At 42.1% G+C, this 25,546-nt stretch overlaps 2 protein-coding genes across 3 annotated transcripts in view; both read left to right on the forward strand.

Annotated features, from left to right (window-relative positions):
- The window catches only part of LOC116715897 (NLR family CARD domain-containing protein 3-like), a 117,978-nt gene that overhangs the window by 34,371 nt on the left and 58,061 nt on the right, over positions 1 to 25,546 (forward strand).
- Positions 12,066 to 14,608, forward strand: LOC116715924 (uncharacterized). 2 transcript variants are annotated; one of them, XM_032556686.1, is made up of 4 exons: positions 12,066 to 12,423; positions 13,286 to 13,579; positions 13,921 to 14,073; positions 14,149 to 14,608. In XM_032556686.1, exons 1-4 carry the CDS (start codon positions 12,174 to 12,176, stop codon positions 14,310 to 14,312), a joined length of 861 nt encoding a protein of 286 aa, XP_032412577.1. In that variant the 5' UTR covers positions 12,066 to 12,173; the 3' UTR covers positions 14,313 to 14,608. The 2 variants fall into 2 exon arrangements, with proteins under 2 accessions (XP_032412577.1, XP_032412579.1); XM_032556688.1 differs by having other exon boundaries at positions 12,076 to 12,423; positions 13,313 to 13,579.

Below are 25,546 nucleotides of genomic sequence, written 5' to 3' on the forward strand. Positions count from 1 at the left end.
TGATCTTTTCCAGGTTTTTCCTCTTGTTGCTCCTTTCAGCAGGAAGAAACTCTTTGTCTCTCAAAGCTCTGCTGGAAAAATGCATCCAGATCCAGACTGACTCTTACCTGAAAGGTTGCTGTGTTTAGCAATCAGTATCTGCAAAATCGGAATCGATCAGCCAGAAAACTGCAGTCGGTTCAACCCTAAAAATAACAAAACTTTTAAATGGAGCAATAATAATAAAATAAATAATTTCACAAACATTTTAGATCAGTTGTAACAAACTAGTTTCTAACTAAAAGAGTTGCATTAATGTGTCTCTTTATCTTGAAGTTCAATCAGATCAATAGACTAAATATGTTTTCAGGCCTCGCTGAGTGTTTGGGGGCTTCATCCCCCTATTGAAGCAGCTGTTTACCCATGATTCCTTGCAGTGGGTCCAGCTGGTACCTCAGCTGGATGCTGTGGTCCCTGAAAGCTGCTTTGTGTCTCTTGAGCTGAGAGGAAATCCTGCTGAGCTGCACACAGAGGCTGACATGTTGCTGAGATCCCAGCTGGACCCGGTTCTGTCTGGAGGAGAGCTGTGGACCCGACCTGAGCTGCTGCTCCCTCAGAACCTTCTGCTCACTGACTCCCTCCATACAGAGCTACAATAGAGTCATGATGCGTTCAAGTCCACTGGGAGCTAAATAAGTTCACTAGTTCATAGGAAATGTTCACTCATTCATTGAAATGATTCACTCTGATCCTCTGAACACATGATGGGAACCAGCTTTCTGCTTCACAGGACAGTTACTGGAACCGGATCACTGGACTGACTGGTTCTGGTTTCTCTCTCCAAAAGGCCAGAAGATGAAAGATGGGTATCAGTCCATCTATGAGGAGTGACCGGTCCAAAGATCAACCTCCATACTTCAGTAATGAACCTGAACCATCAGACAGAAAGTAAGAACCATTTTCTAACTGATTCATGTGAATCTATAGAGATATAAAATAAAAGATATTAACTGGTTGATCTTCAGTGTTTTAATAAACAGTAACTTAATTTTCTGAGATATTAATTTAAAGTTAGTCATGAAGGATGTTGGTCAGTAAATCAGAGTTTGAATAAAAGTCTGAATGAATCAATGATGAAAATGTTGCATGAAAACAAAAACAACCAACAATGTGAGGAGCAACGACTCAGATTGTCTCTAAACCCAGTGAAGCACTGGAGCTTCCAGACTGGGAACACTGGTATCAGTCATGATACCAGATATGATACAATGAAGAAGTTCAAACCAGAGATCATCAACGATCTCAGGTTCTGTTCTGACCCAGTTCTGGTCTCTAGTTTGTGGTGGACCTTCATGAACATGTTCAGCTCCAGCCTGTTGATAGTGAAATATTTCACTGATGAAGAAATGTCTTTACAGGAGCTGTGAGTGTGAAGAAAGACCCAGAACAGGAGCTGAACGGCCGACAGCCAATCAGAGCAGCTGTTCTCCAGGTGAGACTGAACTCCTCCAATCAGAGCCTCCTGTCGTCTCTGTTGGACCAGATCCACGTCTTTAGTTGAGATTTGGAGATTTAAGGTTTAAAAGTCTTTTAGTGATCAATTATTTCAGCTGGTGTAACTGGAACTCATGTGCTGGTGATGATAAAGAAAGGAGAAAAAAAGTGATGAAAATGTTTGTTAATCAGTGAATATTTTCATCACAATATTCACCAATAATATTGAGAGTTAACAGCTCCTTGATGACCTTCTATCAGATCGCGTCTTTAAACATTCAGAGATAGAAGGTAAACTTGAGAAGAACCAACCAGAGCAGACAAGGACTGCAACAAAATAGATGCTGTGATGAAGAAGAACAGAGAGCCTGCAGATTGATGGTCAAACATCTTCAGCACATGGATGAATTGAAGGTTTCAATTAATTTCCGTTTTTGGGATTGCTTTTTCTTATATTGTGCCTCCATATCTGGCTTGTCTTTATTTATTATCGTAGCTGCTTCAGGTTTGCTTTTGTTACATTGTGCAGCCGTGTTTCCTGGCCTATTCGCTCGTCGGTTTACGGGTCAAGAGTGGCGATTTCAGCTCGACCTGACCGAGTCCTGTGAGCGTGAGATGCTGGGTGTCTGGGGTCACTCTGGAGGCTGTATGTGCAGCAGCCTCTTGGTCATCCCCAAATACCTTTGCTGGGTTTTACAGGGTTAACTGGGCCACCTTTCACCTGGGATCCTATCCCAGCGCTCATCATCATCCCAGTGAGGTGGGCATGTTTTCGGGGTTGTTTCTTTTCTGTGTGTGATTTCTCAGGACTCTGTCGGTAATCGTCATCCAGTGCTTTAATCACCGCCTCTGGCGGTCAGTAGGGATGAAATAGAACAAAAGTTTATACTGTAACTACGGTTCTATGAATCCCGGATGACCGCCAGAGCGCTCGGTCCCTCAGAATCATCGTGTTTCACGAGAAGATTAAGGAACTGAGCTGTCATTGTCACGTGACTATATAGACTTACTGTTGTCACCGGGGGTCACATGTGACCATGTTGGTATAAGATTCTCGACCTGTGCAAGAGAGATCATTCAGTGCTTTAAGCACCGCCTCTGGCGGTCATCTGGGATTCATCGAACCGTAGTTACAGTCGTGACTTTCGTTCTTCTTACCATGCAGAGTTTTTATAAAATTTGGGCTTTTTATTTATTGATTTACTTTTTTCTCATCCATTAAAGCTGATGCACAAATTGTCTCTGAGAATATCAAAAAATTATTGTTTTCCTTATGTTCAGCTGAAGTGTCTCCTCTCCTGTCTTTGTCTCTTTCTTCAGATTTTGATATTCGGTGTCAGAGTGACCATAAAGCGTCTCTGAAGAAGAAGTTCCAGAGTCTCTCTGAAGGCGTCGCTGAACCTGGAAATCAAACCGTTCTGAACCAGATCTACACAGAGCTCCACATCACAGAGGGGTTAACTAGAGAGGTCAACCAGGAACATGAGGTCAGACACATTGAAACAGCATCCAGGAAACTAGAAACAATCAGAAGAGAAGACATCTTTAAAGTCCCACCTGGAAGAGATCAACCAATCAGAACAGTGATGACCATGGGAGTGGCTGGCATTGGGAAAACACTGTTAACACAGAAGTTCACTCTGGACTGGGCTGAAGGCAAAACCAACCAGAACATTGATTTCATATTTCCATTCACTTTCAGAGAGCTGAATATGTTGAAAGAAGAAAAGTTCAGCTTATTAGGACTGATTCATCAATTATTTTCTAAAACCAAAGAAATCAGCAGCTTTGAAACGTTCCAGGTTCTGTTCATCTTTGATGGTCTGGATGAAAGTCGATTTACTCTGGATTTCAAGAACAATCCGATCCTGACTGATGTTACAGAGTCCAGCTCAGTGGATGTTCTGGTGACAAACCTCATCAGGAGGAAACTGCTTCCCTCTGCTCTCCTCTGGATAACCACACGACCTGCAGCAGCCAATCAGATCCCTGCTGAGTGTGTTGGCATGGCAACAGAGGTCAGAGGGTTCACTGACCCCCAGAAGGAGGAGTACTTCAGGAAGAGATTCAGAGATGATGAAGAGAAGGCCAGCAGGATCATCTCCCACATCCAGAAATCAAAAAGTCTCCACATCATGTGTCACATCCCAGTTTTCTGCTGGATCACTGCTAAAGTTCTGGAGGATGTGATGAAGACCAGAGAGGGAGAAAAACTGCCAAAGACTCTGACTGAGATGTACATAGCATTCCTGGAGGTTAACTTCGCAATCAAGAAGGAAAAGTATGATGGAGGAAAAAAGACAAGATCAATCTGGAGTCCAGAGAACAAGAAGCTGATTGAGTCTCTAGGAAAACTGGCTTTTGAGCAGCTGCTGGAGGGAAACCTGATCTTCTATGACAAAGAGCTCAAAAAGTGCGGCATCAACATCAAAGATGCTGCGTTGTTCTCAGGAGTGTTCACTGAAATGTTTAAAAGAGAGAGAGGGACGTGCAACATCTCCGTCTACTCCTTTGTTCATCTGAGCATCCAGGAGTTTCTGGCTGCAGTCTACATGCTCCACTGTTTCACCAGCAGGAAGTCAAAGGTGATCAAGACGTTTCTGGGAGAAAAATACAGAGAAACATCTCTAGATGAGTTCATGAAGAAAGTCATGGAGAAATCCCTCAGCAGTGAAAATGGCCACCTGGACCTGTTTGTCCGCTTCCTTCATGGTCTCACTGTGGAGTCCAACCAGAGACTCTTAGAAGATCTGCTGGGTCAGACAGAGAACAGTCCAGAAACCATCCAGAGAATCATCACCAACCTGAAGGAGATGAACACTGATAGAATCTCTACTGACAGAAGAATCAACATCTTCTACTGTCTGGTGGAGATGAACGACGTCTCATTTTATCAGGAGATCCAACGGCTGCTGGATTCAGGGAAGCAGCTCTCAGAGACTGACTGTTCAGCTCTGGCCTTCATGCTGCAGATGTCAGAGGTTCTGGATGAGTTGGACCTGGAGAAGTACAACACATCACATTATGGACGACTGAGACTGTTTCCAGCTGTGAGGAACTGCAGAAAGGCTCGGTGAGTCCAGATGTTTTCATTGTGTGAATGCTGATTCAGCTCTATTGTCCTCCTGTTTCTTCTTCTTCTTCAAGTTGCTTCTGGATGTTTTTGGTCTTTAACTTCTTCCTTCATCCTCTGGACTATTTCAGCCATTCAACCATCTAAACATTCAGCTCATCCAGGACAGCTGCAGCTTCTGGTTTTAGACATTTTGATCATTTTAAAAATATTTATCTTTTTATCAGTTTTCATGTTTAAATGAATAGAAAACCCTGAACTCTAGAAAAAAATCTTTTTTGTCTGAAAGATCCAATCAGCCAGAGAGACTTTTACACTTTAAACTCCTCTTCACTCATTGAGCCGCTACTCCTTTTAGGATCTTTGTCTTTTTTTTAAATTATAAAATCACTGTTTAGGTTTGATGGACACTTTAAAACAACCCCAATAATTGCTGCTGTTGTCATGGAAACCAGTTAGAAACTTAGTGAACCAACTTTTCCTCCTCCCACTAGTTTCCTCTGAGTTTGTAAATGAGAGCTAAATGTGGTGATTGTTGTCTGGCTCCAGAAAAAGTCCTAGTTTCTGTCAGATCCTCCCAAAGCTCTGAGAACTCTGCTTCCAGAGCTGGAACCATTTTCCTCATCAACTCTTCATCTGCAGCTTTTGTTGAAGCTGTTAGCCATGAAGACCTGGAGAGACATGAGCTTCAACTCTTTAGACATCCCAGCCTCTTCTAGTTACTGGAGAACTTTCACTGCTTCACCATGAAAAATGCTGCTGGACCCAAACGCTCTGTTTTGGTCTTCAGCTCTTTAAGAGTTTAGCAACAATTTCTTCTGACATCCAAACCTTTGTTCCTCTGAGCCACACGGTCTAGTCCAAGTCCGAGCTGTGAGCAGTTCCTCCTCCTCTCCATCATCTCCAGTAGTTTCCTTCATCAGCTCAGTCAGCCTCTTCATCAGCTGCTTCAGCTCCTTTGAGGCTCTGATGCTGCAGCTCCATCAGATGCTGCAGAGAAAACTGAACTTTCCTTCACAGATGATAGAAGATCTTCAACATCTGACTGCAGCTGAAGGTCTGAGGACATGAAGCCTGGACCAGAACCAGAACCAGAACCTGGACTTTAATCAGGAACTGCACAGATTCTCTGTGGGGTCAAACTCAGTAAACTGAAGATCAGATGTTGATCAGATGATGACATCACTGTTATCATATTTTAGTCTGTTTATGATCCAGATTGATTTCATTAGAACTGAATTTATTTCTTCTCTAATCACAGACTTGGTGGCTGTTGGCTCCAAAATGATGAATGTGAAGTTTTGGCCTCGGCTCTGAAGTCCAACCCAGATCTGACTGAACTGGAAATAAATCAGATCAACATAGATGGAGGTAGAGACTCTGATCTGAAGCCTCTGGTTGAGATCCTGGAGAGTTCAGTCAGTAAAGTGAAGATTCTGAGGTTTGTTTTCTTTATTTATACAATAAAATCATTCATTTATACTTTAAACATTAGTTTAATTAATGCTTTTATTCTAATATATTTTATTTTATAACAACCTGTTTAAATGTCAGAATAAAATCTCTAAAACTTTTTACCTTATATATTATTTTTTTCTTATTTCAGACTTTGAGATTATTGAACTTTGTTTTTCAGTTTTTCACTTTAAAATGTTTTTTACTGATGAACAAAATGAGTAAAATAATTCAAATGATGTAAATTAATGATGGAGATGTTTCAGTTTGGTTTGGTAAAGATTCAGATTGTTTTATTTCTCATTTCTGATTCTCATCTTTACATCCAGAATGAAATGTTGTTCCTCCAGAGTCGAGCCACAAACACTGACAAGTTCAAATCATCATTAATGACCAAATCTAAGAAATGACTGATTGTAGAAAAGCAAATCTAGATGAAATGAATGAAAGTGAGGTTTGCAGCAGCAGCAGGTTCCTCAGCTTTGTCCTGAAGCTGTGGTTCTGTTGGGCCGGGTCAGAGAGGAACCGTCCTCTTCAGTCTGACAGCTGTCAGTCGGTTGGAGCCTCGTCTCTGTGATGATGCTTCATCAGGTCACGTCTCCTTAGGAAATAATGGCCTCCATTGGCTTTCAGCAGCTTTAATAAGAACCCAAGGCCATTAATGAAGAAACTGAGTGGTTCTGATCCAGTTACCAAGTCGGGTCTCCAGCTGATGATCAGGAACCAGCAGAAATAGCTCAACTCATCCAGGCTGATAGAAAACTTTGAGTTTATTTATTGATCAAATGTTCTGGTTCTGCTGGTTTGGACTCTTTAAACCAGTTTGACTGGATCAGATGTTAGAATCAGTTCATCATGTTTCTTTTACATTCAGGGAAATTAATTTTCTACATTTTTATTATTTATTTGTTCATGTTTCAGTTTTAACCTGCATCCTGTTGGCTTCAGCTCACATCTTTTATTCTTTATTCAGTTTGGATGACTGCAGTTTGTCAGAGACCAGCTGGACTTCTCTGTTCTCAGCTCTGAAGTCCAACCCGACCCATCTGACAAAACTGGAGCTGAGCGGAACCAACCTGAAAGATTCTGGAGTGAAGGAGCTCTGTGGTTTTCTACAGACTGAAGGCTGCAGACTGAATAGATTGAGGTATTTTAATTATATAATTATTGATATTTCTGTGAATAATTATATATAATTGATCATAAATCAAATTAATTTCTTCTGTTCTAATAAATATTTTCTGAGTTTGTTCCTGGACTTGGATCCAGAGTTTAATTTAGTCCCTCTGTGTAACTGAGTTGGACCTGCTGATCTGAGGTCAGAACAGGACAGCATTCGGACCCCCAGTGTGTAGAAATCCCCCTCATGTGAAGCAGGTCAAAGGTCATTCAACCCAGTCTAGAAAAGTGAATTCCTGGAATCTGACAGGAACAAATCAATAATCAATGATTGATGCTTCAACACTTTGATCAGAACCTGGAATGATTTTACTGACTAAAATCCTCCAACACAACATGACCCAGTACCAGGTTCTGGTTCTGGTTCTGGTTCTGAAGTCAGCAGGTCTTTATTGAAGCAGCAGCTTGTTGGCATTAATATTGATGAGAATCTTTAACTGGTTCTGTTGGACTGGTTAACCTGCATCCTGTTGGCTTCAGCTCACATCTTTTATTCTTTATTCAGATTGAAGTACTGCAGTTTGTCAAAGATCAGCTGTGATTATTTGGCCTCAACTCTGAAGTCCAACCCGACCCGTCTGACAAAACTGGACCTGGGAGGAAACAACCTGAAGGATTCAAATGTTCGGCGGCTGAAGAAGCTTGTAAAGACTTTAAAGTAAGTAAATGTTTGTAGTGAGTCCAGCTCCTGTCAGCATATTGAACTAAACCCAGTTAGCATCAAAGCAAAGATCCAGTGTTCCCAGTAAAGCTGCAGCTTCTCAGTGGGAGGAGAATGGTTCAGGCTTCCTGATTGGACACAGAGACAGCAATCAGCCAATCAGAGGAGCAGCAGCTTGCTGTGTTCCTGCGTTTGTGTTGGTGTGAAGATGAGTGTTGTTGCTGTGTCCATGTCTCCAGGAAGTCCAGCTGGACTCCAGCGTCCAGCCGTCCAACATGTCTAGAGACAGTGGTCCTCATCCATCAAACTGTGGCAGCAGCAGATCTGATCTCAGATCTGTTTGTTCTCTCAGTTCAACAGGAAACAACTGATCAGGTTCATCTTGGTCACAGCTCTGAGATCAGTCTGACTGCAGCCTGGAAACCATCTAGTGGATGTGCTGCGACACTGACTGCTGCTGGAGAGAGGCTGGAAACACTCACTGATCTGCTCTCTCCTTCCTTCTTCTCTCTGCAGGTTTGGATCTCTGTGAAGTAGAAAATGGTCTCAGTGTCCTGCTGATCCTCAGAGGTTGAAGCTGCAGCAGTTTGAGTCTAAAGAGACTCTGACTGGATCATGATGATGACCTCTGACCTCCAAGGTTTTCCTCCCGTTTATTTTCTCATGTCTGTCATTTAGTGTCTGATATTGTTTGTCTCTTTGGATCAATAAAGATCCAATTCAAACTGGGCTCCATTTAGAGGCTTCATGGAGTTTTGATCTGAACTGGATTCAACTGGAAAGTTGATCTTTTTTCTCTCTGATTCATTTTCATCCTGGAACCAGAAATGGTCTGAGAATGGAAACATGGGAATCATTTTCAGTTCAGCTTTGAAGCCATGAAAGACACTTCAAACCTCTTTTCTCTGCTGCTTCTTCCTTCTGCTGACATGAAAATGTTCCTCAAAGCTCCACAGATAAAAAGATGCTTTACTGGAAACTGCAGAGAAACTTCAGCTTCCATCAGAGAAACCAGTTTAACCAGTTTAGAACTGGATGTCCTACAGAAACTCTGATCTTAGAGCAGTTTTCAGGAACATGTGGAACCTGGGAAAAAAAGATTTTATATATTTTATGTTCATTGTAAAAGCTAAATCTTGAAGTTTTACGTCATCATTGATTCTCAGCTTTAATTTCTCTCAGTTTGTTTTGGTTTTTACTTTTTTAACTCCATATTTCATGTTTTGAGTTTTCTAGAGAACTTCAGGCTCTTTACTGTGATTTTACTGATTTATTCAAACCTCAGAGAATCACTGGGATAATGTGCTGATTGGTTCATGTTTGATTTTCATAATTCTTCTAATGCAATGTGGGTTGCTGGATGTTTAACGACCAAATAAAGTTTTTAAAAAATCTTTGTGTATTTTTTATGCAGCTGACTGTGTACACATATAATAACTAAACCTTCATTTTAATCCTCCAGGCCATTTTTGCTGTATTATAAGTTTTCACATTTAGTTTCACAGCTTAAATTAGTAAAAGCAGAAACATCTCAAGTTGATTTCAGCTTTAAGCTACTAATTTAGCCAGCAGTTTATTTTTGCAGTATTCAGACTGAAGATGTTTTTTTAATAAAACAGATGAGAATCAATCTTTTCAATCAAAACTCGATTAATCAAATCCGCTATTGAATTAGAATAATAACTTGTATAAAACTGCCATTTCTGTCTGGTTAATGGTGCAGCAGATCCTGCAGGGGGCGCTCTGGGGCCTCAGTGTTCAGGTCGGTTACAGTCACATCTCCCAGACTCCTGAATCTTCTGGTTCCTTCCTGAAATGATTTCCTGCAATAAAATGTTGGTTGGAAATGAGCAGAAAACTGAGAAAAACCTGAAAAAGTTCAAATCTGACCTAAAGTTTTACAGCTCAACTCATACAAAGGAAAACATGAAAATAAAGGTGTTTATTGTCACCTGGAAGGAGGCGGAGCCTCAGCTGGGTCAGGGGGCGGAGCCTCAGGTGTGTCAGCTCTAGTCAGGTTTGGATCAGAACCGGTTCAGACTCCATGCAGCAGCAGAGCAGAGTCTGTATATTTTTGTTATTTAATAAATTATCTTAAGAAAACGAAATTGATAGAAAGGATATAAGGTTTCTTTTATTTTTATTTTTTTGGGGGGTTTGGGGGAAAATATATGTAGCATCCCGATCCACACTCCATTCCAGTTCATGGCGGTAATGCACATCAATAAGTTGCTTGCCAACCGCCAAAGAAGAAGAAGAAGAAGAAGAAGAGCAGCGTCTGGATCAGGTGAGTGTTCACTTCTTGTTTTGCTGATGTTTTATTTACAATGTTTCAATGTGAAATTAATCCACAGCATAAACAACTAAGCAGGTGTAAGTGAACCAGGGTGTGATATTATTTAAAACATTGTGGTTGCAAGGAAGTAAATTTGGTAAGACTTTATTTGAAGGGGTGCACGTAAAAAGGACATAGGATTCTTTATAAATGTTGTCATGAAATGTCATTTTGTAAATAATGACACTTTTTTTATACAGGGTTTACACTTTTAATTGACTTTTTATGTAATGTTTTAGTGTAAGTGTGCATAAAAATCTCATTATTTACCAAAAAATTGACAAAGTTTACACTTTTACTGTGTGGATTATTGAACAAAACTATAAAGCTGCCCTTAGATCAAATATAACTCGGATTAAATTAATGAATGAAATATAAAATCAGTATTCCTGGATGTAGAAAATGTTTCTGTAAGGATGCTGTTGTGACCTCACACCACTAGGGGCGCTAGCGGCCGCGCTGTTTCTCTTCTCTCTTGGAATGGGCTCTTTGCACCTCAGCTTCCGCGTTCGGGGAAAAGCGGCTCAATCTTTTCCGATCTTTTGCAAAAGGCTCTTTCCACTGGGTGTTTGCAGGGCTTGTCCAAGGTAACAATTAATGATGTACATCGATCCGAAGCCCCGACAATAAGCTGGAGAAAGGTTTTAAGATGTTCGCCTCGTTATACGGAGATACGAAGGTGGGTTTTACTTCTTTAAACTTCGTGGCTAACATTAGCTTTAGCTTATGCTAGACATTTTTCTTGTTAAAATGTGCTATTTAAGTATCTAAACATTTTTCATCCATTCTAACGGACAATGTTTTTACCTTGTTTTCAAGTACATTACGTGCGTTTATTGTCGTTAGTGTCAGAGACCAAGTAACGGGGGATTTTATGGTTCAGGCTTTTTGCTTCTGAAGCCTGAGGAACAACAAGCCCATAGCTTAACAGTAGAGCAGCTCTGGTGTCGGAGTTCTAGTTCAGCTGACTGTTCAGGTTCAAAGTTGTTGCTTTTAGAAAAATATGGCCGTGTTCATTAAGGTCTCCGTGTTATTTCGCTTTATTAGTTTTGCATGTTTCTTGTGAAGCAGGACGGTGTTTACAGCAGTGTGTACAGGCGGATCAGTAGCTCGGCTGTCTGGCTCTGGTCTGCTCTCTCGTTCCCATAAACTCTTTCAGGCTGAATACAGAAGTGATTCCATGGAAATAACACAGGAAGCTCCTTTACCTTCTGCTCTTGACACCACTTTGTTAAAAAATGTAAATTCTGTTGCGACACCTCCAGGCACTGCAACCATCTTCTGATGTCTATTTATTTCTCATTTTTGTACTATTTATTTCTTTATCTTTGTATATTATGTATATACACATAACCTGCATCTTAACTCCAGTCGAGCAAATCTCAATCTCGTTGTAATCTGTTGATGACAATGACAATAAATCTTATCTTATCTTATCTTAAAGTTGTAGAAGTTGATCCGGAGTGAAGTGAAGCCTGTAAACTTTGCTGTGCGGCGTTAGCTTTAACTAGTAGCAACGAATATTTACAAGCCACCGTCTTCTTAATTCAGGATCGCTTGGAAATCCATGAAACCTTAAAAGCCCATTATATTTGGAAGACAATAATGTTCATAGTATTTTTTTATTTGCGTCTGAAATAAGACTTTGTCCTTTCTAGCTGTCATGGTAACTCAAAGCGGAAAAAAGAGAGCCGCATTTGCGCATGCGGTTGTGACGTCAGCGCAGCAGGCGCAAAGAGCCCATAGAAGTAGCGAGCATGTTACCGTGTACAGTGCGCATGCTCACTGAGCATTGTTGTTGTATTCAGCTGGTGGTTGTCATTCTGGCGAAAAGTGGAGAAAAATATCAAGTGAAACGGAGAAAAAGCCGAACGGATTGAAATATTTTACAGAAACGACAGTAGGTGGCGCTGTTTTCGCTTCATAACTAACAGTGGCGCTTAATTTTATTTAAAATTAGAGCAAGTTGATCGTTTCTCCGCAGGTGGAGCGCTCGGATGGAGGCAGAGCCGGAGGACCAGGAGGAGGAAGAGGCGGCTGCCGCCATGCTGTGGTCCATCCAGGAGGCTCTGGAGAGGCAGACCCAGCAGATCGGAGCGTCGGCCTGCGGGGCCACAGCGGTGGTGGACGTCCTGAAGGCCCTCGGAGTGGATGTTGCGCCGGAAGAAGCTGACCGCTGCGTCCAGACCCGCCTGAGGAGGAACGAGTCTCCGCTGCCAGACTACCTGCTGTCCCGCAGCGAAGCAGGTGAGCTGCGGCCATGTTTATATTATGGGATGTTGGTGCGTGAAGAATAGTTTTTGACATGTTTGCCAGCGAAATAATGTGCAGCTGTTTATTTCTATTGAGACTAGAACGGATAGCAGTGACAGAAAATGTATTTTTGGTCATCATTTTCTGTATTTAAAAGCTGTTGATTGTGTTGGAGTACAGAGAGTAGAATGTAAATGGGCAAGTTTTAATTTGTAAATAATTTGAAGGGATCTGGATGAAGTATTTTTGTTCATATGACATCCGATCTTAATTGAGTTTCTCGTTTTTTTCTCTTAAAAAATGTCCAATGACAAGAGATATTTGTCTGTTAGTTGTACGATGAAGTTAGAGTGGGGTTACAAGAATAGTCTTTTAATTTTATTGCTGAAAGTCCTCATAATAGTATTTGAAAAAAATTCTAAATTGTACTTGATAAAATTATGAGCAAAAGTCGTTTTAATTAGGAAAAAAAGCTTGTAGTTATTAACATGTTATGATGTCTGTCATTAAAACAAACTAAATGAACTTTTAGAGTTCTTCTGATATGATGGTGATGGTTAAAAAAACATCTGTAAAACTAATACCAAAGTAAAATTTCACATTTCTCATTTAAACCTTTTATTTTCTGTAGAAATTTTAAAGAAATTACTACAATTCTTGCTATAGAAAAGAAGTCACAGCTTCAACCTAATATTTTAATGTAGATCTGAATTCAAAGTCAAAATAAGTCGAACCAAGATGGCCGCCCTGACATCACTCTGAATGTTCTAAACACAAGGAGTGAATTAGTTAAAAAATAATGTAGATGTTCCATGAATTAATCTGTAGTGTGAATCTTTTTTCTTGTTGCCGTTAGCGACCGGTCATGTTTACCTTCGTCCAGGTGCGACTCACGCTCAGCTGATCCGAGGCGCTCAGGAGGCCAGCGGCGGGAAGGCCGTCGGCCGCTTCTTCCACCTTTATCCACGGCGGCGCGTCAGGTTGGTTTCCTGGCTCGCACGCTGGATCAGGAAGGGCGCCGTTCCCGTGGCGACCATGAACATGCAGGTGGCCGTGCCCGATGGCGAGGAGGTGCCCGACGCTTGGCACCATCAGCTCATATTTGGAGTGGCGCCCAGAGCCGTTTTTATGACCAACCCTTTGGATGTAGGTGTGTAAGCCAGAAGATTTATGGTTTATTTTACCATATTGTACCAAAGCAGTCAACCTGTTGGTTTAGTTATTGGTTATTTTACTCTTAATTGCACTTACTGAACAAATGAAAGTTGTTTTTACATGCTGGCGTGTCTTTAAGTGAGCTGTACTGGCGCAGAGTTGTCACATAAAATAGGATTTCAGTACGTTTATCTCTGATTTTTGTTTCTAAATGGTTCAAGTCAAATCAGAATTGTTTTTCTGTATCAGAATTGAAAGAAGGGGATGAGCGCATCTCTGTTTTGTCATCTACTTTCATCTGAACATAAAGAAGTTTGGTTCTGTTCTCTCTTTCAGTCGGTGAGGTCGAAGTTCACCAGCGACTCTGCAGCCAGTCGGTGCTGCTGGTTCGTCGGGAAGACGTTCTGCAGAGATTAACGCCCGACGGTCCGCCGTCCGACCTCTCCCAGATTCAGTCGGACCCGCGCTGGTGGAAGCTGGACGTCGAGGGTGAGGCGGCGACCTTCCTCACCCACCTGACGCCGACCTCTGAGCCTGGTTTGATTCTGGTTTTCTTTTCTCCAGGTCAAGTGAGGCGGATGATGTTAGAGGAAGAGCTGGAGGACGGGCCCAGGACGGCTCACGTCAGCATCCCCGCAGCGTACAGTTCAGGGGTCACGCTGTTTGCGCTGACGGGTTCAGACGTGGCTCAGCAGCTCCTCAAGGCTCCTGAACTTCCTCTGCTGTGACGACGGAAAAACCGACTGGAGAAATGCTGGAAAGGAAAGCAGCTCTCTGATTGTTCTCCTCCAGTCAGCTGGAACGCTGATTATCTCAGTTCATTTATTTATTTCAGAAGCAATAAAAGCTTCAACTCCATCTTAGTTATGAGACTGAAATATGGAGTTGGAGTTAGTGAGCTTCGGTTCATTTTCTGCTCCGTTTCTTCCACTAAAGATGTAGAAATGTCGCATCTTCTGCTGTTTCTCCGTCATGTTTTACATGTAATATTGTTACAATACTAATAATAAATGTTTTTGTGGAATGTTCTGTGTTTCTTTAAAAAGTTCAAATATTAATGTTCAATGTGTAACTAAAATATAAACTCTCAAATGCTAAAAGCAGAAATATTTAAGTATACCATGTTATTTATTTTAAATGTATAAGTTTGGAATCAGAGAGGAATTATCAAGCACTAAAAGCCAGAATACAGTTTCCAAATAATAAAATGTGTGGAGTCAAAATGAAAACAGTTGTGAAGTTTTACCATAATGAGCATTTGTAGGAGAAAAGGGGGAAGTTTGCAAACTGAATAAGTAGGTTGCTTATACAAGTTAAAAAATGTATATAGTTCTTAAAGAGATTTTAGGAAACTTTCCAAAAACGTTCCTGAAGATCAGCTGCATTTCTTTTTAGGGAACGATTCTCATGTTCAGGACCTGGCACTGCTTCAACATGTCTGAAGTAAAAATAAAGTATTTAGTGTGAAGGCTATAAGTGAAATAGATCTGATAATGTAGAATGACGTGCAGGTTCTTATGAAGTCAAAAAAGGTGTGCTGGTTATTTAATTTAATGTAGTGAAGCATTTAGGAAATAACAGATACGTTGAGGAATGAAGACATTTTTTCACAAAGGTAATCCTGGCAGCGAAGAAAAACGATGTGAAAGATGAATGAAGAAGATAAGATGGGGATTTTGGAGGAAATTGAAACGAAGGAAAGAATTATTAGAGTATGAAAATACTGCAAATGCAGTTAAATCATTACTGAAAGTACGTTTGTAAAATATTGTTGGATGAAATCCTCCTAAAAAACTTCTAGAAGTAATGTTGTTAGTAACTTAAATCTGATAACAAACTTCTTCCCTTTGCTGTTTGCTGGCCATAGATTTTAACCACATCTATGGTAGTGAAATAGTTAAAATCCTATTTTAGCTCTAACGATGATTGAAGCTTCATTATTGCTTTAGAAAGTGTATTAAAGGTAAATGTTAACTATTTATTTTACAGTTTAGCTCAGCTGTAAAGGAACTACGTCTCCCGTGATGCTTTGCGCTTTCTCTCCCAAAGGAAGTAGTGGAATCCAAAAAGTGTTCCTCCCATCATTTGGTGAAGGTAAGACTCCACACGTGTCGACGGTTTTAGCTTCTCTGTTCTCTCTCTCTTTTTTCGTTAGTAATTTAGTTTTTGTGCAAACTTTGCATGTTTTTCTCACTGTGACTCCACGCAGTGTGTGTGTGTGTGTGTGTGTGTGTGTGTGTTAATGTTTAGTTGCGTCACATGTGTCCCCGCAGCTTCCACGGAGGGTCAGTCCACCCACGGAGAGCGGGGAAAGCACAGCAGGCGAAACGGGCTGCGAGTAATTCTTGGTTCATAACAACAGAGGTTGGTAAATGTTGTGCATGTCGACGTCTTTTTGCTGCTAGATTCACTTTAAAGTCAACAATATTTAGAAAAGAAACGCTTAAAAGTGATGGATGCAAATAAAACCTTCATTATTTTCTAGCGGCATTTTAAATCTGCTCCCAGCTTATTATATGTACTTTTCTATCAGTTGGTTTCAGGAGGTCACATGAGCCCAGTGACTCCAATCAGAGTTGAACATGTTCAGCCAGGGTCCAACACTGGACTCTCTGTTATCCCAGAGATTGGCCCGTTTATCTTTACTCTGTTTTCTGCAGTAATCTGGGGCTCCACATCAATGCCGATTGTGTTAAAAGTCCAGTTTTCGTTTTTCTTCCAGCTCATTGGTTTGATCTCTACGATTTCATCGGACCTCCATCCCCTGGAAAAGGTCACGGCTCTTCCTGCTAAAGGTCAGCGCTTGCATAATTGCACGGTGGCTTCACACGGTGAGAGGAAAATCCTCCTTTAAGTCGAATCTCTTGTGGTTCCAGTTGCGATGGCGGAGCGGGTTCTGGTGGTAGGAGGCGGGGGACGGGAACACGCGCTGGCCTGGAAGCTGGCCCAGTCGCCCGGGTCCAGCAGGTTCTGGTGGCTCCCGGAAACGCATGAACCGCCAGCTGCGGCAAGATCAGCAACTCTGGTACCTGAGGGGCTGTTGGACCTGCTAACTGCTCAACATAGGATGTATTTTAGCTGAAATCACTTGACAGAATTGAAAACCAGAGGTGAGCATCTGTAGCTTTCTGTTGCGTTTCTGCAGAGGTGTCGGTGAGCAACCACAGCATCCTGGCTCAGTTCTGTAAGGACCACCACGTCGGTTTGGTCGTAGTCGGACCCGAGGCGCCGCTGGCAGCAGGTGGAGTCGATTCCAGTTTCTTATTTTGGGATCGAACCTCAGGCGGTTCTGACCCGTATCGTCTCTGCAGGTATGGTGGACGATCTGACGCGGATCTTTTCTTATTTCTGTAGACAGTCTTTAAAAACAGATAAAAGTATTTAAATGACATTAACAGCAGCAGCATAATATTGTATGTGTAATGCATTTATTTACAGATTAATTCAGTTCTACAAAAGACTGCAATTAACTAAGTAATATTAAGTACTAATAATTTAACTTTATTAACTTTTTATATTTAATTTTTTCTCTATTAGCCCCTTTCATCCTGCTTGATGCTCCTATCGCAGGTGATTGAATTTTATTTCAAACACATTTTTATTATTTATATTTTTTCAGGCCTTGAGTCTCAAAATTTCCCACAGTGAATCGTTTTTTGGAGGATTTTTATAGAATAAGTTTTATTTCATGTACTAACCCTGCAGTGACTCTTATTTAACATTAATGTAAGCTGATTTGATTTGGCCTGATAAAAGTGAAAATGAGATCAAATAAACTGTAATTAATATGAAGAGGAATATCTGTAGTTTGCGATAGTTCACCACCAGAGGGCAGTGAGCGCTCATAGTCCTCCATCAAACGCCTGTTAAACTGCAGTTTGTTCTGCTGGTTTTCTGCTGAATCCATGAAAAAAGCTGCTCAGCTTCAGATCTGCTTCACTAACAGCAAAACAGAAATACTGAAGCTTTTCCATCTTCACTCTAGTTTTTTCACTCTGTTAAATCTAACTGAACTATTAATGTTTATTCAGATGAATCAAACTTTGGCTCTAGAGGAAAACACAAGTTACGTGACTTCCTGTGAAAAAGAAACTGAAACCAACTTTGGTCTCCTTCAGATCAGCCTCCATTTTGAGCTGCAGGATGGAAATAACTTGCTGACTTGTTACTAGAGGTAAGTGTTGCCGCTCCGGGTCCCTCCGTGTCTCTCGGCTCTCTGGAGCCTTTCTAACCGATGAACCCACCGAGGCTTCCCGGGGCCTCAGTCACCTCGGCCTGGGTCGCTCGGCTCTCATAGGGCCTGGTCCCCGCAGCAGCGCTCTGTTTACTTTATTGAAGGCCTGATCTAGAAAGGAATTAGATCAAATGAAAAACTTTATTGTGAGACGTTGCTGCTTATAAAGTGATGCTAAGTGAGGTTACATTATGCGACTATAAGGAACAAAAAGAGAAATATTGAACACACTATAAACACACAGCTCAGTTACTGCGCAGTTAACCTGGTGAATGATCAGCTATGATCTACCATGACAGCAGCATCTAAAGCTGATCTGTTTGTGTGGAGCAATAATGAACTTTTCAGATTTAATCTAAATAAACTGAGAACTTAATGTAACTTTTACAGTCCATCAGTTCTTGCTGCAGCGACTCTCTCTGGTGTTTTAACCTAAAAAGCAGAACTAAAACATTGTAAACTAGTTTCTCTGCTTGTTGAAATCAGCAGGAAGTGAATCACATCACTCCGTCCCTCATCAGTCTGGGGTTCAGCAGAAACTGATGTTTCTCTTGTCTGTGGATCAGAACCGGCTTTAAGCCGTCCACAGATTTCCTCTCTTCCTCCTCACTGAGTTTGATCTTTTTCCAGGTTTTCCTCTTGTTGCTCCTTTCAGCAGGAAGAAACTCTTTGTCTCTCAAAGCTCTGCTGGAAAAATGCATCCAGATCCAGACTGACTCTTACCTGAAAGGTTGCTGTGTTTAGCAATCAGTATCTGCAAAATCGGAATCGATCAGCCAGAAAACTGCAGTCGGTTCAACCCTAAAAATAACAAAACTTTTAAATGGAGCAATAATAATAAAATAAATAATTTCACAAACTTTTAGATCAGTTGTAACAAACTAGTTTCTAACTAAAAGAGTTGCATTAATGTGTCTCTTATTTTGAAGTTCAATCAGATCAATAGACTAAATATGTTTCAGGCCTCGCTGAGTGTTTGGGGGCTTCATCCCCCTATTGAAGCAGCTGTTTACCCATGATTCCTTGCAGTGGGTCCAGCTGGTACCTCAGCTGGATGCTGTGGTCCCTGAAAGCTGCTTTGTGTCTGTTGAGCTGAGAGGAAATCCTGCTGAGCTGCACACAGAGGCTGACATGTTGCTGAGATCCCAGCTGGACCCGGTTCTGTCTGGAGGAGAGCTGTGGACCCGACCTGAGCTGCTGCTCCCTCAGAACCTTCTGCTCACTGACTCCCTCCATACAGAGCTACAATAGAGTCATGATGCGTTCAAGTCCACTGGGAGCTAAATAAGTTCACTAGTTCATAGGAAATGTTCACTCATTCATTCAAATGATTCACTCTGATCCTCTGAACACATGATGGGAACCAGCTTTCTGCTTCACAGGACAGTTACTGGAACCGGATCACTGGACTGACTGGTTCTGGTTTCTCTCTCCAAAAGGCCAGAAGATGGAAGATCAGGACAGAGCAGAACCTCCATCCATCAGTCCATCTATGAGGAGTGACCGGTCCAAAGATACTCCAGGTTCAGTAATGAACCTGAACCATCAGACAGAAAGTAAGAAACCATTTTCTAACTGATTCATGTGAATCTATAGATATAAAATAAAGATATTAACTGGTTGATCTTCAGTGTTTTAATAAACAGTAACTTAATTTTCTGAGATATTAATTTAAAGTTACATGAAGGATGTTGGTCAGTAAATCAGAGTTTGAATGAAAGTCTGAATGAATCAATGATGAAAATGTTGCATGAAAACAAAAACAACCAACAATGTGAGGAGCAACGACTCAGATTGTCTCTAAACCCAGTGAAGCACTGGAGCTTCCAGACTGGGAACACTGGTATCAGTCATGATACCAGATATGATACAATGAAGAACTTCAAACCAGAGATCATCAATGATCTCAGGTTCTGTTCTGACCCAGTTCTGGTCTCTAGTTTGTGGTGGACCTTCATGAACATGTTCAGCTCCAGCCTGTTGATAGTGAAATATTTCACTGATGAAGAAATGTCTTTACAGGAGCTGTGAGTGTGAAGAAAGACCCAGAACAGGAGCTGAACGGCCGACAGCCAATCAGAGCAGCTGTTCTCCAGGTGAGACTGAACTCCTCCAATCAGAGCCTCCTGTCGTCTCTGTTGGACCAGATCCACGTCTTTAGTTGAGATTTGGAAATTTAAGGTTTAAAAGTCTTTTAGTGATCAATTATTTCAGCTGGTGTAACTGGAACTTATGTGCTGGTGATGATAAAGAAAGGAGAAAAAAAGTGATGAAAATGTTTGTTAATCAGTCAATATTTTCATCACAATATTCACCAATAATATTGAGAGTTAACAGCTCCTTGATGACCTTCTATCAGATCGCGTCTTTAAACATTCAGAGATAGAAGGTAAACTTGAGAAGAACCAGAGCAGACAAGGACTGCAACAAAATAGATGCTGTGATGAAGAAGAACAGAGAGCCTGCAGATTGATGGTCAAACATCTTCAGCACATGGATGAATTGAAGGTTTCAATTAATTTCCGTTTTTGGGATTGCTTTTTCTTATATTGTGCCTCCATATCTGGCTTGTCTTTATTTATTATCGTAGCTGCTTCAGGTTTGCTTTTGTTACATTGTGCAGCCGTGTTTCCTGGCCTATTCGCTCGTCGGTTTACGGGTCAAGAGTGGCGATTTCAGCTCGACCTGACCGAGTCCTGTGAGCGTGAGATGCTGGGTGTCTGGGGTCACTCTGGAGGCTATATGTGCAGCAGCCTCTTGGTCATCCCCAAATACCTTTGCTGGGTTTTACAGGGTTAACTGGGCCACCTTTCACCTGGGATCCTATCCCAGCGCTCATCATCATCCCAGTGAGGTGGGCATGTTTTCGGGGTTGTTTCTTTTCTGTGTGTGATTTCTCAGGACTCTGTCGGTAATCGTCATCCAGTGCTTTAATCACCGCCTCTGGCGGTCAGTAGGGATGAAATAGAACAAAAGTTTTGACTGTAACTACGGTTCTATGAATCCCGGATGACCGCCAGAGCGCTCGGTCCCTCAGAATCATCGTGTTTCACGAGAAGATTAAGGGACTGAGCTGTCATTGTCACGTGACTATATAGACTTACTGGTGTCACCGGGGGTCACATGTGACCATGTTGGTATAAGATTCTCGACCTGTGCAAGAGAGATCATTCAGTGCTTTAAGCACCGCCTCTGGCGGTCATCTGGGATTCATCGAACCGTAGTTACAGTCGTGACTTTGTTATTCTTACCATGCAGAGTTTTTATAAAATTTGGGCTTTTTATTTATTGATTTACTTTTTTCTCATCCATTAAAGCTGATGCACAAATTGTCTCTGAGAATATCAAAAAATTATTGTTTTCCTTATGTTCAGCTGAAGTGTCTCCTCTCCTGTCTTTGTCTCTTTCTTCAGATTTTGATATTCGGTGTCAGAGTGACCATAAAGCGTCTCTGAAGAAGAAGTTCCAGAGTCTCTCTGAAGGCGTCGCTGAACCTGGAAATCAAACCGTTCTGAACCAGATCTACACAGAGCTCCACATCACAGAGGGGTTAACTAGAGAGGTCAACCAGGAACATGAGGTCAGACACATTGAAACAGCATCCAGGAAACAAGAAACAATCAGAAGAGAAGACATCTTTAAAGTCCCACCTGGAAGAGATCAACCAATCAGAACAGTGATGACCATGGGAGTGGCTGGCATTGGGAAAACACTGTTAACACAGAAGTTCACTCTGGACTGGGCTGAAGGCAAAACCAACCAGAACATTGATTTCATATTTCCATTCACTTTCAGAGAGCTGAATATGTTGAAAGAAGAAAAGTTCAACTTATTAGGACTGATTCATAAATTATTTTCTAAAACCAAAGAAATCAGCAGCTTTGAAACGTTCCAGGTTCTGTTCATCTTTGATGGTCTGGATGAAAGTCGATTTACTCTGGATTTCAAGAACAATCCGATCCTGACTGATGTTACAGAGTCCAGCTCAGTGGATGTTCTGGTGACAAACCTCATCAGGAGGAGGAAACTGCTTCCCTCTGCTCTCCTCTGGATAACCACACGACCTGCAGCAGCCAATCAGATCCCTGCTGAGTGTGTTGGCATGGCAACAGAGGTCAGAGGGTTCACTGACCCCCAGAAGGAGGAGTACTTCAGGAAGAGATTCAGAGATGATGAAGAGAAGGCCAGCAGGATCATCTCCCACATCCAGAAATCAAAAAGTCTCCACATCATGTGTCACATCCCAGTTTTCTGCTGGATCACTGCTAAAGTTCTGGAGGATGTGATGAGACCAGAGAGGGAGAAAAACTGCCAAAGACTCTGACTGAGATGTACATAGCATTCCTGGAGGTTAACTTCGCAATCAAGAAGGAAAAGTATGATGGAGGAAAAAAGACAAGATCAATCTGGAGTCCAGAAACAAGAAGCTGATTGAGTCTCTAGGAAAACTGGCTTTTGAGCAGCTGCTGGAGGGAAACCTGATCTTCTATGACGAAGAGCTCAAAAAGTGCGGCATCAACATCAAAGATGCTGCGTTGTTCTCAGGAGTGTTCACTGAAATGTTTAAAAGAGAGAGAGGGACGTGCGACATCTCCGTCTACTCCTTTGTTCATCTGAGCATCCAGGAGTTTCTGGCTGCAGTCTACATGCTCCACTGTTTCACCAGCAGGAAGTCAGAGGTGATCAAGACGTTTCTGGGAGAAGTACAGAGAAACATCTCTAGATGAGTTCATGAAGAAAGTCATGGAGAAATCCCTCAGCAGTAAAAATGGCCACCTGGACCTGTTTGTCCGCTTCCTTCATGGTCTCACTGTGGAGTCCAACCAGAGACTCTTAGAAGATCTGCTGGGTCAGACAGAGAACAGTCCAGAAACCATCCAGAGAATCATCACCAACCTGAAGGAGATGAACACTGAACACTATAACAATCTCTCCTTTTCAGATATAATGAACACTGATAGAATCTCTCCTGACAGAAGCATCAACATCTTCTACTGTCTGGTGGAGATGAACGACGTCTCATTTTATCAGGAGATCCAACGGCTGCTGGATTCAGGGAAGAGCTCTCAGAGACTGACTGTTCAGCTCTGGCCTTCATGCTGCAGATGTCAGAGGTTCTGGATGAGTTGGACCTGGAGAAGTACAAACATCAGAATCAGGACGACGGAGACTGGTTCCAGCTGTGAGGAACTGCAGAAAGGCTCGGTGAGTCCAGATGTTTTCATTGTGTGAATGCTGATTCAGCTCTATTGTCCTCCTGTTTCTTCTTCTTCTTCAAGTTGCTTCGGATGTTTTTGGTCTTTAACTTCTTCCTTCATCCTCTGGACTATTTCAGCCATTCAACCATCTAAACATTCAGTCATCCAGGACAGCTGCAGCTTCTGGTTTTAGACATTTTGATCATTTTAAAAATATTTACCTTTTTATCAGTTCTTGTTTAAATGAATAGAAAACCCTGAACTCTAGAAAAATCTATTTTGTCTGAAAGATCCAATCAGCCAGAGAGACTTTTACACTTTTTAAACTCCTTCACTCATTGAGCCGCTACTCCTTTAGGATCTTGTCTTTTTATAAAATCACTGTTTAGGTTTGTGGACACTTTAAATAACCCCAATAATTGCTGCTGTTGCTTTAGCTAAGAACTGGCTTGAGCACTGCTTCCTCATGGACCCCTTTCTTCATCAGTAGTACTGTGTTGAAGTTCAGTACTTGCTTTACAAAATCTCGGGCGTTGAATCTCAGCTTGATCACCGTAGTTGCAGGCCGATCTTGAGCTTTAATCCAAACTCTCTGCCCTGTTTTCAGTGACACTTTGAGCTGCAACTTCCCTTTTTCTTCTCTGAGCAAAAAGGAGAAGTGTCTTCGCCTCCCTGCTTTCTGTGACGTGAACGGAGTTCCTCTGCAGGGGAAGACCTGCTCTTCTAGCAGTTGTCACTGTGTCCATCAGCACCAAGAGGTACTTCTCACCTCTCTTTCCTGTTGTCCCCATTGGCTCTGCTACATCCATGCAGACTGAACCCCATGGGACTGTGCTCTTGATGAACAAACCTTCCATCCGCTCCCCTGGGTGCCCTGGGTAGCTGTGCAGAAAGCTGATGCAGTTCTGTTGAGTTCTCCTCCTTTTCCAAACGATCTGGACGGCCGGCTTCCTCCGGTTTCTTCCCCAGATTTTCCTCCTCGAAGTGATCATCCACACTCTCTCTCTGTCGGTTCGAGTTGTCTATCCCCCAAAGCCTCTCTTTAGCCTTCAAGCAGGGATGGGTCTAGACTATGTTGGCTACTAGCTTCACTGTCTGGATCCGGTCATTTATCCTCAGTAGAAGCTTTCCCTCACCTGTATGCCATACAGTTACTGCAAGGGTTGGGACTGACGGCCTTATCAGTCACCATTAACTCTATTCCCTAAGAGTTAACAAACCAAGTGAGCTATTCAGATCCTCACATCTGTTTTCACTGACTTGGCATAGGGCCCTCCTACTCCCGTTAGTCTGGGCCCCACGTTGGGCGCCACTTGTTGTTGCGCAACACCCCCCCCCTCCTTTCTGTCTCTACTGTCTCACTCTCTACTTCCTCTTCTGAGAGGGGAGATGTGCTACCAGCTCTCCTTCTAACGGGTTAATTGAGTTTCCTAAATCTGCCGGGATTTACCCTGTCCAGAACTGAAGTAAACTCTGTTTAAGCTGGTTTCGAGAAACGATTCGCCTGGTTTTCTGACGGCCTACATCCAGGTGTCCCACCCTTCTTCCCCCTGTGAATTAGCCAGACTGAGCAGCCTACAGCCAACTAGTTTCACAGAGCACCCTGTTAACGGTCGCTCGTTCTCTATTTTACAACTTGCCATTTGTTATTGAACCAGGTAGGTTTTAGTGACTCGGGCGAGTCCCAGGATGACGTTTTAAATTTGGGCTACCAGCAACCTAAAAACATTTTAAACTTTTTCCTCTCCAGAATCAAACATCATAGCTATTTACAACCATCAAAGAACTTTAAGGTGACTCATTAACTGAATGTCCACAACATCTTTTAGATTTTCTTTATGCTAAATATTTTATTAATAAGGCATTTTTGCAAGGGTCAGTACAGCTTAATTCAGTAGCAGAAATAATCAAATAAGTAAAATCAATCATCTAGTCTGTCCTTTCCCTACTGCTGATACTAAGAACTAAAAAAAGAGAACCTTTGAGAGAGACGGACGGAGTTTGGTGTTTCGAACCCCAGACCTGGCTTGATGATGAAGAAGGTGCTGCAGCAGGAGGAAGATGTTGATCGGCGAAGGCAGAATCTCTGTAGGTCTGATGAGCCTCCTCTCCGCATGGATGGTGAGGTCACACAGGACTTGGTGCTGGCAGGAAAAAAGGCACCAGTTCTTCTTCTTTGTCTTTGCCTTTGTCTTCATCGTTTGTCTTTGGGGTCTGAACCCAGCCGATGAGAGAATTGCGATTTGAAGCCACATGTTGCAGGGCTGACGGGTTGGGTCTCCATGAGAAGGTCAGTCTTCGGCTCTGTGGCCCCGGCTCTTCTTCAGCTGCAGAGTTCTTTGTCCATCTCTTGGCTCGAAGCTGCCCGGAGGATCCAACGAAAGGTTCCTCTTTTGCACCCACCTTATATAGGGTTTATCCACCCTTTTGGTGCGTTTTCATTGGCTGTCTGCTTAGACAGATGACCTCACATCCATCACGGTCCTTCAGACATTATGTCCTGATGTCTGTGCTAATGTCTCAGAGTTGC

This window comes from Xiphophorus hellerii, chromosome 24 (assembly GCF_003331165.1).
Source record: "Xiphophorus hellerii strain 12219 chromosome 24, Xiphophorus_hellerii-4.1, whole genome shotgun sequence".
Classification (NCBI taxonomy): domain Eukaryota; kingdom Metazoa; phylum Chordata; class Actinopteri; order Cyprinodontiformes; family Poeciliidae; genus Xiphophorus; species Xiphophorus hellerii.

Excerpts from the sequence above, each read along its gene's own strand:
- LOC116715924 (XM_032556686.1), top strand. The coding sequence starts at position 12,174 with ATGGAGGCAGAGCCGGAGGACCAGGAGGAGGAAGAGGCGGCTGCCGCC. Across the intron at positions 12,424-13,285 it reads GCTGTCCCGCAGCGAAGCAG|CGACCGGTCATGTTTACCTT; the intron begins GTGAGCTGCGGC and ends TGTTGCCGTTAG. Across the intron at positions 13,580-13,920 it reads GACCAACCCTTTGGATGTAG|TCGGTGAGGTCGAAGTTCAC; the intron begins GTGTGTAAGCCA and ends TCTCTCTTTCAG.